Consider the following 19,385-nt stretch of genomic DNA (forward strand, 5'->3'; position numbering starts at 1 on the left):
TGCTAACTTATTTTCAATCAATCAATGTTTACTTATATAGCCCTAAATCACTAGTGTCTCAAAGGGCTGCACAAACCACCACGACATCCTCGGTAGGCCCACATAAGGGCAAGGAAAACTCACACCCAGTGGGACATCGGTGACAATAATGACCCAGTGGGACGTCGGTGACAATAATGACCCAGTGGGACGTCGGTGACAATAATGACTATGAGAACCTTGGAGAGGAGGAAAGCAATGGATGTCGAGCGGGTCTAACATGATACTGTGAAAGTTCAATCCATAATGGATCCAACACAGTCGCATTTTCCAATATTTCTCTTTCTCTATTATATTTCCTACATTGTATTAAGACATGGTCAACATTCTCTATTTGATGGCAAAAATCACACAGCCCTGTAGTATGTTTGCCTATCAATTTTAGTGAACTATTTAGATAAGTATGTCCTAATCTCATTCTAATAATAATGTCTTCTTCTTTCCTATTTCTACCCTCTCCTCTCATGACACCTACTCTCCTCTGGACTTTGTAAAACTCTCTACCTTTTGTTTCCTTATTCCAATTATCCTGCCACTTTGTATTGTGTTCTATCTTAATTATGCTCATCACTATGCTCATACGGTACAATACAATCTTGCCGATTGTATTGTACCGTATGTCCCGGCAAGAAATCTGCGTTCAAAAGACTCCGGCTTATTAGTGATTCCTAGAGCCCAAAAAAAGTCTGCGGGCTATAGAGCGTTTTCCGTTCGGGCTCCAGTACTCTGGAATGCCCTCCCGGTAACAGTTCGAGATGCTACCTCAGTAGAAGCATTTAAGTCTCACCTTAAAACTCATCTGTATACTCTAGCCTTTAAATAGACCTCCTTTTTAGACCAGTTGATCTGCCGCTTCTTTTCTTTCTCCTATGTCCCCCCCTCCCTTGTGGAGGGGGTCCGGTCCGATGACCATGGATGAAGTACTGGCTGTCCAGAGTCGAGACCCAGGATGGACCGCTCGTCGGGACCCAGGATGGACCGCTCGCCTGTATCGGTTGGGGACATCTCTACGCTGCTGATCCGCTTGAGATGGTTTCCTGTGGACGGGACTCTCGCTGCTGTCTTGGAACCGCTTGAACTGAACTCTCGCGGCTGTGTTGGAGCCACTATGGATTGAACTTTCACAGTATCATGTTAGACCCGCTCGACATCCATTGCTTTCGGTCCCCTAGAGGGGGGGGGTTGCCCACATCTGAGGTCCTCTCCAAGGTTTCTCATAGTCAGCATTGTCACTGGCGTCCCACTGGATGTGAATTCTCCCTGCCCACTGGGTGTGAGTTTTCCTTGCCCTTTTGTGGGTTCTTCCGAGGATGTTGTAGTCGTAATGATTTGTGCAGTCCTTTGAGACATTTGTGATTTGGGGCTATATAAATAAACATTGATTGATTGATTGATTCTTTACTGTGCTTAATCTCCATATTTACTTCTGTTTTAGTGGTTGCTTGTTTTGCGTACCTATCAGCTAACTCATTTCCCTCAACTCCTACATGAGCAGGAACCCAGAGAAATGTTACCACACCTCCCGCTTTATTTATCCTGTAGATTGCCTGAACTATTTCATAAACTATATCTTGTCTTGTTTCTGATGCTATGTTTTTTATGCTCGTCAATGCACTGCTGGAGTCCGAGCACACGGCTACTTTCCTTGCTTTGTTTTCCTCTATCCAGTTAACTGCCATATAAATTGCTACCAATTCCCCCGTAAAAACAGATAGTTTATCACTAATTCTTTTATTTAACACTATATTTCCTTGTGGGATAACTGCAGCAGCTCCTACTTTACTATTTATAGTTTTTGATGCATCTGTGAATATCATAATATTATCAAAAAACATTTCCGCAATCCAATGTTCTATTTGGTAACTATTTAAATGCAGAGGTGGGTAGTAATGCGCTACATTTACTCCGTTACATTTACTTGAGTAACTTTTGGGATAAATTGTACTTCTACGAGTAGTTTTTATGCAACATACTTTTACTTTTACTTGAGTATATTTATAGAGAAGAAACGCTACTTTTACTCCGTTCCATTTATCTACATTCAGCTCGCTACTCGCTACTTTTTTTTATCGATCTGTTAATGTTTGTTTTGGTTAATGACAGAGCTTCAAAGTAGAATCTACGCATGCCTGCGTTTCACCAATCACATGCAGTCACTGGTGACGTTGGACCAATCAAACAGAGCCAGGCGGTCACGTGACCCGACTTAAACAAGTTAAAAAACGTATTCGGTTGTTACCATTTAGTGGTCAATTGTACGGATTATGTACTGTACTGTGCAATCTAATAATAAAAGTTTCAATCAATCAATTAAAAGTGTAAAGGAAAAAAGACACTTTTTATTTCAACCGTACTTCCCGTCAAAAGCCTAAAGACTGATTGCACAGTTCCTGTCTTCACAATAAAAGTGCCGCTCCATCGCGCCTGCGTTAACAAAATAAGAGTCTCCGAAAGCCAGCGCAAACAAACTAGCAAGCTACGGAGTTTGCCGCCAATGTATTTCTTGTAAAGTGTATAAAAACGAATATGGAAGCTGGACAAATAAGATGCCAAAAACCAACGACTTTCATGTGGTATTAGACAGAAAAGAGAAACTTTTTTTCTCCTCCACTTGAAAACGTGAACGTCTGATTCCAATCAATGCAAGTCATCAGAATCAGGTAATACACCAACTTATATTCTTGTCTTCATGAAAGATAGGAATCTATATGTTAAACATGCATGTATATTCATTAAAACACCTTCAACATGTCAACAAAAACGGCAAAATAAATAAATATAAATTATATACTGTATATATAAATGTATATATATATATATATATATATATATTTAATATATATGTATATATATATATATATATATACATATATATATGTGTGTATAAATGATATGTGTGTGTATGTATATATGAGGTAGATCACCTCGACTTGGTCATTTATTAAGTAATTGATAAATGTTGAAAAACTTATTGGGGTGTTACCATTTAGTGGTCAATTGTACGGAATATTTACTGTACTGTGCAATCTATTATTTAATATATAATATTGTTTTAGTTGCTTAAGAGGTATTCCTGGTTCTGAATTTGTTCATTGCTATTTTTATGTTTTTGTGCATTATTTTTTGCCGTAATCAGGTTACTCATCAGTTACTCAGTACTTGAGTAGTTTTTTCACAAAATACTTTTTACTTTTACTCAAGTAAATATTTGGGTGACTACTCCTTACTTTTACTTGAGTAATAAAACTTGTTTGGGTCCCTATTAAAAGGTTAATTTGTTCAACCTTGGCCCGCGGCTTTGTTCAGTTTTAAATTTTGGCCCGGTCTCTATTTGAGTTTGACACCATTGCCTTTGAAAGAGATTCGGGGAAGAAAATGGCGGTTCACTCCGCCGTCTCTGAGATAGTCCTTCTCTTGGCAGCAATTGATACAGACTAAGTTATGTTGGGTTTCTGAAACTTGTATCAAGCATGTTCCTACTGCAGTTCAAATAGTAGTGTAGTATTTATCAGAGGTGGGTAGAGTAGCCAGAAATTGTACTCAAGTAAGAGTACTGTTACTTTAGAGATGTATTACTCAAGTAAAAGTAAGGAGTAGTCACCCAAATATTTACCGGAGTAAAAGTACAAAGTATGTTGTGAAAAAACTACTCAAGTACTGAGTTACTGATGAGTAACCTGTTCGTTTAATGATTACGGCAACAAATAATGCACAAAAACATAAAAATAGCAATGAGCAAATTCAGAGCCAGGAATATCTCTCAAGCAACTAAAACAATATTATATATTAAATAATAATACATTAAAATAAAAAAAAATAAGGCAAATTGAGCCACAATAACTTAACAGCACCATAGGCTCAGTAGGCATTCATTGATTGATTGAAACTTTTATTAGTAGATTGCACAGTACAGTACATATTCTGTACAATTGACCACTAAATGGTAACACCACAATAAGTTTTTCAACGTTAATCAATTACTTAATAAATGACCAAGTCGAGGTGATCTACCTCATATATACATATACATACACACGTATCATATATATACATTTATATATACAGTATATAATTTATATTTATTTATTTTGCCGTTTTTGTTGACATGTTAAAGGTGTTTTAATGAATATACATGCATGTTTAACATATAGATTCCTATCTTTAATGAAGACAAGAATATAAGTTGGTGTATTACCTGATTCTGATGACTTGCATTGATTGGAAACAGACAGTATAGTGCTGATAACGTCCCGGTTTTCAAAATGGAGGAGAAAAAAAGTTCCTCCTTCCTGTCTAATACATCATGAAAGTCGTTGGTTTTTGGCATCTTATTTGTCCAGCTTCCATATTCGTTTTTATACACTTTACAAGAAATACATTGGCGGCAAACTCCGTAGCTTGCTAGCTGGCTTTCGGAGACTCTTATTTTGTTAGCGCAGGTGCGATGGAGCGGCACTTTTATTGTGAAGACAGGAACTGTGCGATCAGTCTTTAGGGTTTTGACGGGAAGTACGGTTGAAATAAAAAGTGTCTTTTTTCCTTTACACTTTCGATTGATTGGTTGATTGATTGAAACTTTTATTATTAGATTGCACAGTACAGTACATATTCCGTACAGTTGACCACTAAATGGTAACACCCCAATAAGTTTTTCAACATGTCGGGTTCTACTTGTGACGGTCACGTGACCAACTGGCTCTGTTTGATTGGTCCAACGTCACCAGTGACTGCATGTGATTGGTGAAACGCAAGCATGCGTAGTTCCTACTTTGAATGCGTGTCTGACAAAATCAAAACAAACAAAGCGTGCATTAACAGATCGATAAAATAAAAAAAAGTAGCGAGTAGCGACCTGATTGTAGATAAATGGAGCGGAGTAAAAGTAGCGTTTCTTCTCTACAAATATACTCAAGTAAAAGTATGTTGCATGAAAACTACTCGTAGAAGTAAGATTTATCCCAAAAGTTACTCAAGTGGATGTAACGGAGTAAATGTAGCGCGTTACTACACACCTCTGGTATTTATACCAGACGGGGAGTTTGACGGAACATTATCAGGTAATGAGAAGGGAACTTTATTTTGAAGGCGAGTTGCTCCCTCCTCTAGTTTCCGGTAGTCTCCACGCTCGCTGGTTTACACAGGAGGCAGATTTACGTGTTTCAGCGCTCCAAGTTTGTGGTTTCTTCCAACGAAGTGCTTTGGAAATATTTTCTGTAAGTCTTGTGTCTTTTTTATGAGTAATACGAAGACGTTGTGAGTGTGTGTAAATGTAGAAATAGTATTGTGCGACGAGAGCTTGTTTTCCTTGTTTTAGCTCGTTGCTACTTAGCAAGTAGCTTCTTTGCTGGCTAGCTCACTGCTCTAATGGAGGTGCAATGTTTGTGTCTCTTCTCCTCAGTTTATTATCTATATTATCCTGGGTTGTTTGCAACCATTCCATATTCATGTGTGGCTTTGAGTGTTACACGGGCTAAGTGCGGCTTTATGAACACTGTTTACGAAACGACCGATTAGACAAGAAGAAAGGAAAAGTGCATTCTCTGTGAAAACCACTAAAGCTTCTTAAAGGACTACTACTACCCACCACACAGTCTGATAGTTTATATATCAATGATGAAATATTAACATTGCAACACATGCCAATACGGCCTTTTTAGTTGACTAAATTGCAATTTTAAATTTCCCGGGTGTTTCTTCAGGAAAACGTCCCGTAATGATGACGTTTACGCCTGACGTCACGGGCTGTTAGGAAACATGAGCGCTGCACATACACACAGCTATAAGTCGCCCGCTTTAACCGCATAAATACACATTATTTTTGGAGATCTGTGTTGCTGAATCTTTTGCAATTTGTTCAATTAATATTGGAGAAGTCAAAGTAGAAAGATGGAGTTAGGAAGCTTTAGCCTTTATCAATCAATGTTTACTTATATAGCCCTAAATCACTAGTGTCTCAAAGGGCTGCACAAACCACTACAACATCCTCGGTAGGCCCACATAAGGGCAAGGAAAACTCACACCCAGTGGGACGTCGGTGACACACGGTGATTCCTTGTTTGAAATTCCCGGAGGTGAAACTTTACTATGGATCACAGCGAACGTAGATCCTCGACCGAATGTCAACCCGCAGGTTTCGGTGAGAAAATTGTGGTAAAAAGTCGCTTCTTACCGGAGATCAGCTGAGCTTGTGCCGCCCATAAAACTGCCATCGACTTTCCTGAGACACAGCGAGCGTAGATCCCGACCGAATGTCAACCCGCAGGTTTCGGTGTGAAAATTGTGGTCAAAAGTCGCTTCTTACCGGAGATCAGCTGAGCTTGTGCCGCCCATAAAACTGCCATCGACTTTCCTGAGACACAGCGAACGTAGATCCCGACCGAATGTCAACCCGCAGGTTTCGGTGAGAAAATTGTGGTAAAAAGTCGCTTCTTACCGGAGATCAGCTGAGCTTGTGCCGCCCATAAAACTGCCATCGACTTTCCTGAGACACAGCGAACGTAGACCCCGACCGAATGTCAACCTGCAGGTTTCGGTGAGAAAATTGTGGTAAAAAGTCGCTTCTTACCGGAGATCAGCTGAGCTTGTGCCGCCCATAAAACTGCCATCGACTTTCCTGAGACACAGCGAGCGTAGATCCCGACCGAATGTCAACCCGCAGATTTCGGTGTGAAAATTGTGGTAAAAAGTAGCTTCTTACCGGAGATCAGCTGAGCTTGTGCCGCCCATAAAACTGCCATCGACTTTCCTGAGACACAGCGAACGTAGATCCCGACCGAATGTCAACCCGCAGGTTTCGGTGAGAAAATTGTGGTAAAAAGTCGCTTCTTACCGGAGATCAGCTGAGCTTGTGCCGCCCATAAAACTGCCATCGACTTTCCTGAGACACTGCGCGTCAACACACCCGTGGACACACACCTCCGACTATCAGGTACTGTTAAACTCACTAAAACACTAGCAACACATAGAAAGATAAGGGATTTCCCAGAATTAGCCTAGTAAATGTGTCTAAAAACATCTGAATCCGTTTTTTTTTTCTTTTCTAATCCATCGCTATCAATATCCTCAAACACAAATCTTTCATCCTCGCTCAAATTAATGGGGAAATGGTCGTTTTCTCGGTCCGAATAGCTCTTTTTTGTTGGAGGCTCCCATTAAAAACAATGTGAGGATTTGAGGAGCCATCAACATGTGACGTCATCGTCTGCGACTTCCAGTAAACGCAGGGCTTTTCTGTTAGCACCAAAAGTTGCTAACTTTATCGTGGATGTTCTCTACTAAATCCTTTCAGCAAAAATATGGCAATATCGTGAAATGATCAAGTATGACACATAGAATGGACCTACTATCCCCGTTTGAATAAGAAAATCTAATTTCAGTAGGCTTTTAAAGATAAAAGCTTTATCCTTGGTGTGCCGCCCTCGATATGTAGGAATATCTTGGCTTTACCCTAACACCTTTTCTTGATCAAACACTCTGGAAAAACGTCTTCTAGTCCACAGGTTTATTGACCGTGAAAAGGGTAAAACTGAAAACATACAAGCAAAAAGGATGCTTACATTACAGACATGCGCACACAGCCACTTACACACACAAGCATGCTACAATAAAACATGCATTATGCTGTGTGTTGAACTTAAATGGATAAATAAACGCCACAAAATATGTAATTTACGTGCTGTACAGCAATCTAACTTACTATGCTAACATTCACTTCACTGTATCCAATCCAATCCAATCCACTTTATTTATATAGCACATTTAAACAACAATAACGTTTCCAAAGTGCTGCACAGCCATGTTAAAAACAATTGTAAAAAAAAATAAAAAATAAATAAAATAAAATTGAAAAAAAAGTATATATATATATATATTATGCTCCACCAATGACTGAATAAAAACAAAAAATAAATATAAAAACAATATAAAAACAAATATGATTAAAAACTATTTTAAAGGGTAAAATCAATTAAAACAGTAAAATATAAAAAAACACATATATATATATCTGTGTATAAAAAAACACAGAGGACAACAGAGAACAGAGGACCACACAACTCACGTAGTGTTAAAAGCCAAAGAATAAAAGTGGGTGTTAAGACGAGACTTAAAACACTCCACTGTGGAAGCAGTTTGAACATGGAGCGGCAGAGTGTTCCAGAGCTTAGGGCCGACCACAGAGAAGGCCCTGTCTCCCCTGGTCTTAAGTCTGGTCTTGGGCACCACGAGCTGGAACTGGCTCTCGGACCTCAGAGCGCGCGCAGGAATGTAAATTTGGATAAGGTCCGAGATATATTGAGGTGCCAGTCCATGTAAAGATTTAAAAACAAACAGCAATGTTTTAAAATCAATTCTAAAATGAACAGGGAGCCGGTGCAAACTCTGAAGAATTGGGGTTATATGCTGTATGAATTCTCGAAAATTGCCATGACTGACTTTTTGCCATAAAACGTCCCAAATTACATCACAGCCAACAAATAATACAACTCAATCAAATATTAACATACGACTCAACGATACCTACTGATGATACTGTGTTTGGCAAGAGATTCGAGCGAATGAAAACGTTTGCAATCGTCACCGAAAATACACCTCCCTACAACCCCAAACCCGCCCACCTCCAACCGCTCACCACTCGAGCTCGCCCTCTCCCACCTCGAATACCCCCCACCATCTCCCGAATTCGGAGGTCTCAAGGTTGGCAAGTATGGTCATCAACAATTATGTCGTTGTAATAGTGTAGGTCTCACTTGCTAGAATATGTACAGCGAGGGGTGATCAGCAAGAACAAGTATATACATTTGATTTTTTACAATCCGGGAGGGGGTTAGGCTTGGGTTGTAGCTGCCTGGGGGTGTTCTTTTAGTGCGGTTTTTGAAGGAGGATAGAGATGCTCTTTCTTTTACACCTGTCGGGAGTGCATTCCATTCCGTTGTTGATAGGAAGGAAGCGTTCGAGTTTTGCCGGGAAAAGAGGGGAGACGCACATTGGAGTTATTGTGTGGTTGTATCGCATCTTGTACGATAAAGACAAGACAAACTAAAGAAGTTGTATGAGCCTCCATTCCTGGATTGTTACAGTATCTGTGTTGATGTCCTCACTCCCTGGCTGTCTTTGTTTTGGTGTTCGAGGTATCTGAACATGTATTGTATGACTGCTAATGTTAAGGAAAGCAATGTCTGCTGTTTACAATTTAAAGAAAGGCTGTTGAAGTTTTAAAGGAGGAGTTATGTAATCCGGTCTGAGTTGCAAATATGTCCTATAAACTAAACCGTTCTCCCTATGTGTATTGTGTTTTGTGTTTGAAGCCCAAAGTCATTCCATTAATAATTTAAAACCAGAGTGGTTATGATTTACATTATTGCACTGATTTAATGGTGAATTGATTGTATTAAAAAAAAATGCATGTATCTCTAAAAACAGTCTATTTAATAGACAGGATTGCACTTAAAAGAGTGATGTTTGTGTCTAAATCCATAATTTCTGTGAATATGTGGTTGTGAGATGTTGCTCATTGATGCGTGGAAAAAGAAGAGTTAACCATCCATCCATCCATTTTCTACCGCTAATTCCCTTTCGGGGTCACGGGGGGCGCTGGCGCCTATCTCAGCTACAATCGGGTGGAAGGCGGGGTACACCCTGGACAAGTCGCCACCTCATCGCACAGATAGACAAACAACATTCACACTCACATTCACACACTAGGGCCAATTTAGTGTTGCCAATCAACCTATCCCCAGGTGCATGTCTTTGGAAGTGGGAGGAAGCCGGAGTACCCGCAGGGAACCCACGCATTCACGGGGAGAACATGCAAACTCCACACAGAAAGATCCCGAGCCTGGATTTGAACCCAGGACTGCAGGACCTTCGTATTGTGAGGCAGACGCACTAACCCCTCTGCCACCGTGAAGCCCAAGAGTTAACCATTGTGCTAGAATTCAAACCAACAAATGGACCTTGAAACTGAAACTTGATTTCACTGGAAGAATGTTATTGTTTTGTCTGCTGATTTTGGAAAATTTTGAATAAATCAGACGGAGATTCGAGGTAGAAAATGACGGTTCACCCCTTCATAAATTTTTTCCGTTATTCTGTTTTCCAGGAGTTCACACAGAAGAGTGAAGGCAGTGGGACCCGACAAAAATCATTTGTTACTCCAGTTAATCACTTTTGAAACTTGTAACACACTCAATTTGGAAAAATGTGCAAATTCCAAAAGGTGAGGATGTTGATGGAGGAGCGACTAAATGTTACTGTTAAAGAAATATTTGGAGTGCTGGAAAGAACCATAGCAGAGTACGAGGAGGAACTTTTTAGGACAAAGGAGGAGAACAAACGTCTCAAGGAACTACTGGATGCTGTTTTCAAACCTCAAGTTGTGGCACACAGAGCAGGTTTGTTTACATCTTTTTACCTTATCGTGTAATGTAAAAGTCAATTCTAAAAGATTACACCGAATCAACAGCTTGTATATTGCTCACTAAATTTGTGAATTTTATTTGACAATGTCTTCATGATGATTATCCTGTAGAAACCAGATTTTTTCTTTTAGATTTGTTTTTGTTTTATAACAGTCGGAAAAGAAAACGTCAGTCTAGAACAATTGGGAGATGACACCTTTTAAAATGAGTGATTTATCCATTTTCTATTTGACATCAAAACTTTCTGTTGCAACCTTCTGCATGAATTTACATATAGAAACACGTTGCAAGATTATATTTTATCAATAGCCTTAATGTGCGAATGTTTAAATGTAAAAGTTTATTTTGTATATTTTAAACATGACATGAGAGAAGAATATTCTACTTTAAAGGCCTACTGAAATGAGATTTTCTTATTTAAACGGGGATAGCAGGTCCATTCTATGTGTCATACTTGATCATTTCGCGATATTGCCATATTTTTGCTGAAAGGATTTAGTCGAGAACATCCACGATAAAGTTAGCAACTTTTGGTGCTAACAGAAAAGCCCTGCGTTTACCAGAAGTCGCAGACGATGACGTCACATGTTGATGGCTCCTCAAATCCTCACATTGTTTTTAATGGGAGCCTCCAACAAAAAGAGCTATTCGGACCGAGAAAACGACAATTTCCCCATTAATTTGAGCAAGGATGAAAGATTTGTGTTTGAGGATATTGATAGCGACGGACCATTGGGACGGATTCAGATGTTTTTAGACACATTTACTAGGATCATTCTGGAAAATCCCTTATCTTTCTGTTATGTTGCTAGTGTTTTAGTGAGTTTAACAGTACCTGATAGTCGGAGGTGTGTGTCCACGGGTGTGTTGACGCGCAGTGTCTCAGGAAAGTCGATGGCAGTTTTATGGGCGGCACAAGCTCAGCTGATCTCCGGTAAGAAGCGACTTTTTACCACAATTTTCTCACCGAAACCTGCGGGTTGACATTCGGTCGGGGATCTACGTTCGCTGTGATCCATAGTAAAGTTTCACCTCCAGGAATTTTAAACAAGGAATCACCTTGTGTTTGTGTGGCTAAAGGCTAAAGCTTCCCAACTCCATCTTTCTACTTTGACTTCTCCAATATTAATTGAACAAATTGCAAAAGATTCAGCAACACAGATCTCCAAAAATACTGTGTATTTATGCGGTTAGAGCGGACGACTTATAGCTGTGTGTGTGTGCAGCGCTCATGTTTCCTAACAGCCCGTGACGTCAGGCGTAAACGTCATCATTACGGGACGTTTTCCAGAAGAAACTCCCGGGAAATTTAAAATTGCAATTTAGTCAACTAAAAAGGCCGTATTGGCATGTGTTGCAATGTTAATATTTCATCATTGATATATAAACTATCAGACTGCTTGGTGGGTAGTAGTGGGTTTCAGTAGGTCTTTGACTCAGTTACATACTCAGATTTATTATGTGTGTGTGTGTATATATATATATATATATATATATATATATATATATATATATATATATATATATATCGATTCAAATACGTTGTGCGATTCAGGATCGATTCTCATTTTTAAGAAAATCGAATTTTTTTTTTTTTTTTTTTTTTTTTTTTTTTTTTTTTAAACAATCCAACAAACCACTACACAGCAATACCATAACAATGCAATCCAATTCCAAAACCAAACCTGACCCAGCAACACTCAGAGCTGCAATAAACTGAGCAATTGAATTGAGGGGAGACACAAACACCACACAGAACAAACCAAAAGTAGTGGGAAAAAAATGAATATTATCAAAAAAATTATCAATATTAGTTATAATTTCAGCATAGCAGTAATTAAAAATCCCTCATTGACATTATCATTAGACATTTATATAAAAAAAAAAGAACAATAGTGTCACAGTGGCTTACACTTGCATCGCATCTCATAAGCTTGACAACACACTGTGTCCAATATTTTCACAAAGATAAAATAAGTCATATTTTTGGTTCGTTTAATGGTTAAAACAAATTTACATTATTGCAATCAGTTGATAAAACATTGTCCTTTACAATTATAAAAGCTTTTTAAAAAAAAAAAAATCTACTACTCTGCTAGCATGTCAGCAGACTGGAGTAGATCCTGCTGAAATCCTATGTATTGAATGAATGCGGAATCGTTTTGAATCAGAAAAATATCGTTTTTGAATCGAGAATCGAGTTGAATCGAAAAAATCAATATATTATTGGATCGTGACCCCAAGAATTGATATTGAATCGAATCGTGGGACACCCAAAGATTCGCAGCCCTTATATGTATATATGTATGTATGTATGTATACTGTATATATTATGTATGTATGCATGTATATAAATATATACATGTGTATACACATACATACATTATATATATATATATATCCATTTTCTACCGCTTATTCCCTTTTGGGGTCGCGGGGGGCGCTGGCGCCTATCAGCTACAATCAGGCGGAAGGCGGGGTACACCCTATATATATGTATGTATGTATGTGTGTGTGTATATATATATGTATATATATATACATATGTATATGTGTATGTATATATATATGTGTATGTATATATATATATGTATGTGTATGTATATATTTATTTATGTGTATATATGTATATATATGTGTGTGTATATATATATACTGTATATATATATATATATATTTATATATATATGTATGCATGTGTGTATGTATATATATGTATACATGTATATATATATATATATATATATATATATATATATATACACATATGTATATATATATATATATATATATACACATATGTATATTTATATACATACATATATATTAGAGCTGCGAATCTTTGGGTGTCTCACGATACGATTCAAAACGATTCTGTATTCATTCAATACATAGGATTTCAGCAGGATCTACCCCAGTCTGCTGACATGCTAGCAGAGTAGTAGATTTTTTTTAAAAAGCTTTTATAATTGTAAAGGACAATGTTTTATCAACGGATTGCAATAATTTAAATTTGTTTTAACTATTAAACGAACCAAAAATATGACTTATTTTATCTTTGTGAAAACATTGGACACAGTGTGTTGTCAAGCTTATGAGATGCGATGAAGTGTAAGCCACTGTGACACTATTGTTCTTTTTTTTTTATTTTTATAAATGTCTAATGATAATGTCAATGAGGGATTTTTAATCACTGCTATGCTGAAATTATAACTAATATTGATACTGTTGATAATATTCATTTTTCTTTCACTATTTTCGGTTTGTTCTGTGTCGTGTTTGTGTCTCCTTAATTGCTCTTTTTATTGCAGTTCTGAGTGTTGCTGGGTCAGGTTTGGTTTTGGAATTGGATTGCATTGTTATGGTATTGCTGTGTAGTGGGTTGTTGGATTGATATAAAATCAAATAAAATCGATATTTAAAAAAATGCGAATCGATTCTAAATCGCACAACATATTCGATTAGAATCGATTTTTTTCCCACACCCCTAATATATATAAATATATGTTTATTCAGTTATGTACTTATTCCGGGAAGTGAAAAACGTGGTGGTCAACCAAGTCAAGATGGGTGTTATGCAAGGTGCACGCAAACTCTCTGAGTACATAAAGGGCCTAGATCTTTCTGCGAAAAGCAGATATGAGAAAAGAAATTTAACTATGAAACGGAATAGAGCCCTAAAGATTTGTTGAGTAATACCAAGGATTATCTGCCGGTTGCGTTCCCAGACATGTCGAACTATCTTGAGTTCCAGACGTCATTATACACGACAAAAGAGATGAAAGCTTAAAAAGGCATGGATGGCCACAATTTATTTGTATATATATGTATATGTATGTATATATATATGTATATGTATGTATATATGTATATATAGTATCAAGACTCTCGGGGATAAATCATGCATTGTTTTTTGTTCAGGTAAGGTTGGATTTTATCATTCAACTTTGCATCTTGTGAGCACGCGTCCATGTAAACAAACAAGGACTAGGACCCGACAGCTGCCACCTGTGACTGCATTTCCATTTAACTAACTACCGTATTTCCTTCAATTGCCGCCGGGGCGCTAATTAATTTAAAACCTCTTCTCACCCCTGCATTTACCATAGGCATGCGGTAAAATAAGCATGCGCTAATTTATTTAAAACCTCTTCTGACTCCGGCGCTTACCAAAGGCATGCAGTAAAAATTTGAGTGTGATGTAAGGATACCATCATGAAAAGCAGATTTAATAAAAAATTTTATTATGGTCTTACCTTTTATGTAACGCATTTGTCAAATACATTCATACATTTGTGGAGACTATTAGGCTCTTGCCTTTCTATTTACTCTTTGCGCGCTTCCTAGTCACATGACCGCCACAGTCCAATCAGCTGTACTTGTATGCAGGTAGCAGGAAGTAACTGGTATGCTCTTGCTCTATTTACTCTTTGGGAACTCGGTGCTCTCTCCCTCGTCACATGACGAGGGAGTTCCCGCGCCACCAACTCCAGCTTGCCCTGCCTGTCTGTCGGACCGTCGGCTCCATAGTTATATTAATAAAATATAGCTGCTTACTGTTCTTTTCAATAGCGTGGACCTTAAAGGCCTACTGAAACCCACTACTACCGACCACGCAGTCTGATGGTTTATATATCAATGATGAAATATTAACATTGCAACACATGCCAACACGGCCGGTTTAGTTTACTAAATTACAATTTTAAATTTCCCGCAAAGTGTCGTGTTGAAAACGTCGCGGTATGACGTCTCGGGTTGAAGCGGACATTATTTTCCAACCCGATCCAAGCTATAAGTGGTCTGCTTTAATCGCATAATTACACAGTATTCTGGACATCTGCGTTGCTGAATCTTTTGCAATTTGTCCAATTAATAATGGAGAAGTCAAAGTAGAAAGATGGAGGTGGGAAGCTTTTAGCCTTTAGCCACACAAACACATGGCGTTTCCTTGTTTAAAATTCCCGAAGGTGAAGCTTTACTATGGAACAGAGCGGTCAAGCGAACATGGATCCCGACCACGTGTCAACCAGCAAGTTTTCGGGGAGAAAATTGTGGTATTAAGTCGGCTCTTACCGGAGACATCAGCGAAGCCAGTGTCCTCCTGAAGCTGCGTGACTTCCCTCAGGCACACTCGCGGTCAACACACCCGTGGCCACACCCCTCCGACTTTCAGGTACTATTTATCTCACTAAAACACTAGTAACACAATAGGCAGATAAGGGATTTTCCAGAATTATCTTAGTAAATGTGTCTAATAACATCTGAATCGCTCCCACTGCACTCGCCTTTTTTTTTTTTTTAACTTTTTTTTTTGTTCTTTCTAGTCCTTCACTCTAAATTTCCTCATCCACGAGTCTTTCATCCCCGCTCAAATTAACGGGGAAATTGTCACTTTCTCAGTCGGAATAGCTCTTGCTGCTGGAGGCTATGATTATAAACAATGTGAGGATGTGAGGAGCCCTACAACCCATGACGTCACGCGCACATCGTCTGCTACTTCCGGTAAAGGCAAGTCTTTTTTATTAGCGACCAAAAGTTGCAAACTTTATCATCGATGTTCTCTACTAAATCCTTTCAGCAAAAATATGGCAATATCGCGAAATGATCAAGTATGACACGTAGAATGGACCTGCTATCCTCGTTTAAATAAGAAAATCTCATTTCAGTAGGCCAGGGGTGCCCATTATGTCGATTGCGATCGACTGGTCGATCTCGGAGGGTGTGTCAGTCGATCTCAAGCCAGGCATTAAAAAATAGACATAAAAATGAGCAATCATCAATCATACCAAGACTTCACTTTCGTCAGTTGTTTGACATTCTCGGCACCCGAGGATCTTGTGAGATGACGCTGGCTGCTGCGAGCTCATATTTAAGACAAAAATCACTAACAGGGCGGACGCAGAGAAACACATTTTATTTCTAGAGACTCCGTACCTACTGTCAAAACTCTAAAGACCGACTGCACAGTTCCTGTCTTCACCATAAAAGACCTGTTTCATCCTGCCTGTGCTAACAAAATAAGAGTCTCAGAAAGCTAGCGTGCACAAGCTAGCAAGCTACGGAGTTTGATGCCAATGTATTTCTCCCCCGCCCTCAGCGACCGCTTTCTCACTTGCTTGCCCACCCGCACACTCACTGACGTCACTCACCTGCTGCCAGACATTAAAGGGCCACACACATATGCTACTCTCATAACAAAGTGTTTAAAAACGAGTATGCAAGTTGGACAAATGAGATGCCAAATCCAACCACTTTCATGTGGTATTGGACAGAAAGGAGGACTTTTTTTTTCCTCCATTTGAAAATGCGGACGTTATCAGCACCACTGTCTAATTCCAATCAATGCAAGTCATCAGAATCAGGTAATACACCAACTTATATTATTGTCTTCATGAAAGAAAGGAATCTATGTGTGTTAAACATGCTTGTATTATCATTAAACACCATTAACTTGTTAACAAAAATGTCTCTTTCATAAATAAATAGATATAAATTATAAATAGGAATGAGGTAGATCTCCTCGACTTGGTCAATTGAAAAGTAGCTCACCTAGAGAAAAAGTGTGAGCGCCCCTGCAGTAGGCCTTTAAATCCTACTGAATAGCTCTAAATCTTCTTCCCTTTATGCGATTTCAAATTACAGGTATTGAAATCAGCCTCCTCCATTTTGAAAATGATGACAGGGGAAGTGTCACTCGTGACGTCACGGCGGTAATAATAAGCATGCGCTAATTATTTTGCGAAGCGAATTTGACCCGGCAGTAATTCAATGCAGGCACATACTATATGCCCGGCGGCAATTCAAGGAAATATGGTAACTATTAATGAATCATCACTATATTTGATTTTTGTCCTGTTGTTGGTTAATAAAAGTCCACAACCATAAACGACTTCCAGTAAGATGTGTAATAAGAGCTATAAATGATTTAGATATTTTAGTTTTCATGCATATATTTTATAATTACAACCTCACATAATGTGGATCGTTGGTATAAGAGCTGCAAACTAAAATACAGTCACACCTCATTTGTGTTCTATGTTCTGCAGACGTCCAGCAGGTGTCAGCGAGGAATCATGAAGAGATTCCCTCCGGGCAGCAGGAGTGGCACACCAGTGTGGGACAGAAGGAGCCACAGGCCCCCTCCCACATTAAAGAGGAGCAGCTTCATGATGAAGATGAAGCTCAGTCCTTACGCATTCGACACAGTAAAAGTGAGGAGAACAGAGGGGCGGAGCTTGTAACTCAACACATCACAGAAGCTGATGGAGAGAATTGTGAAGATATAAACTCAGAACCAGACCGCATCTTTGCTCCACTGTCAGACATGGACGAAATGATGTCAGACTCTTCGGATCACAGTGACGACATCCAAAAACCTTTGGAGGGTAAAAATGACTCTAAAGGTGATGCAAGACATCACGCTAACAAGAACCCCTACGACTGCTCTGAATGTGGAAAATCATTTAGACAAAGTAGTCATTTTACAGAACACATGAGAATACATACTAAAGAGAAACCCTTTACTTGCTCTGTTTGTAAGAAAGGTTTCTCCAGAAAGCATCACATGACCACACACATGAGAATTCATACTGGAGAGAAACCTTTTGCTTGCTCAGCTTGCACTAAAAGATTCATCACTAAGTATGAGATGATATTACACATGAGAACACATACTGGAGAGAAACCCTTTACTTGCTCTGTTTGTATGAAGATTTTCTCCAGAAAGCAAACCATGACCACACACATGAGAAAACACACTTGAGAGAAACCCATCGATTGCTCAGCTTGTGCTAAAATATTTAACACCGAGGATGAAGTGTTATTACACATGAGAATACATACTGGAGAGAAACATTAAAGCTGCTGTGTTTGTAAGAACAGTTTCATCAGGAAGCAACACACGTCCACACAGGAGAACACACACTGGAGAGAAACCGGTTGGTTGCACTGTGTGTTAAAAGGTTCATGTATAACACTGACGAGCGGTGATGTTTATAGCTGGTGAGGCACTGACGTAATCAGAATCAGATTTACAAATATACAGCGCAGATTATTTGCCATCTGATTGGCGGTAGTTTACGGGTTGTTTCATTTCTGCATTCTTTACCCATACAAAATGTGCGTTTCCTAAAAAAACGAAACAAAAATAATGTTTTTGCCGTCTTACCTTCTAAATGAAGTCTATGCGCCGGTCCTTCTGGATAGAAATAGCCTTCACTTTCTGGTAAAAGTCCTCCTTCAGTTTTAGAAGTCTTAAAAGAGTTCAACATAGTTTCAGCAATTAGCAGAGCTTCTACTCTCATAATTTCCACGAAATCCGAGCCGCTGTTTGGCGAGGAAGCAGGTTGCATTGATGACATCTTTTAAAATCTCTCGGTTCTCTTTTACCTTAGCATTGTGGACACTGATGTCGAGTCGCTGCTGTTCATCCAAAGCCAAGTCTAACATCGTCATCCCAAACGTTTTTAGAGCAATCTAGCTTTGAATATGAGCGGCCCACCGCTCATGTTTGGTGAGGCTTCTTTGCAAATTCTTTAGGTCACAAAGTCCCATTTCATTCCACACAGTTCCACAGGTTGAAAAAAGGCGGTTTCTTGCAGAACATCCACAAAGCTAGGCCTTTCATATATGCCACTCCGTTTGGAAAGAGAGAGTAACTTTCCGTCCTGCTGATTGAAACAAACCATTCGACCCCGGCGTTGGTCTTCCTTTAGTAATTATCTCCTGCTTCGCTTGAAAGTCCACTTTAGAAAACTGTTTAAGCGCACGAGACGGAAAAAATAAGTCGCTGCGGCACTTACTCGCTGATGCCACCGTATGTCTGGGATCATGAGGCTCAATGGATAAAAAGAGACTTTTATTACAAAATAAATCATTGTTCAGAACCATAAACGCAGCTGTCATGTCAGTGTTTGGTGGTCCGAGGAA

At 38.9% G+C, this 19,385-nt stretch overlaps 1 protein-coding gene across 2 annotated transcripts in view; it reads left to right on the forward strand.

Moving 5' to 3' along the window:
• Window positions 1–18,335, forward strand: part of LOC133543748 (zinc finger protein 568-like) — a 60,842-nt gene extending 42,507 nt beyond the window's left edge. The window contains exons 1-3 of one of the 2 annotated variants that reach the window (XM_061888516.1): window positions 5,107–5,252; window positions 10,139–10,430; window positions 17,504–18,335. In XM_061888516.1, the coding sequence (XP_061744500.1) occupies window positions 10,238–10,430; window positions 17,504–18,219 (909 nt within the window). In that variant the 5' untranslated portion in view covers window positions 5,107–5,252; window positions 10,139–10,237 and the 3' untranslated portion in view covers window positions 18,220–18,335. Of the gene's footprint in view, window positions 1–5,106; window positions 5,253–10,138; window positions 10,431–17,503 lie in introns of those variants that run through there. The other variant, XM_061888517.1, reaches the window with a different exon arrangement.
• The last annotated feature ends 1,050 nt before the right edge of the window (window positions 18,336–19,385 follow it).

The sequence above is a fragment of the Nerophis ophidion genome, linkage group LG26 (assembly GCF_033978795.1).
Source record: "Nerophis ophidion isolate RoL-2023_Sa linkage group LG26, RoL_Noph_v1.0, whole genome shotgun sequence".
NCBI lineage: Eukaryota > Metazoa > Chordata > Actinopteri > Syngnathiformes > Syngnathidae > Nerophis > Nerophis ophidion.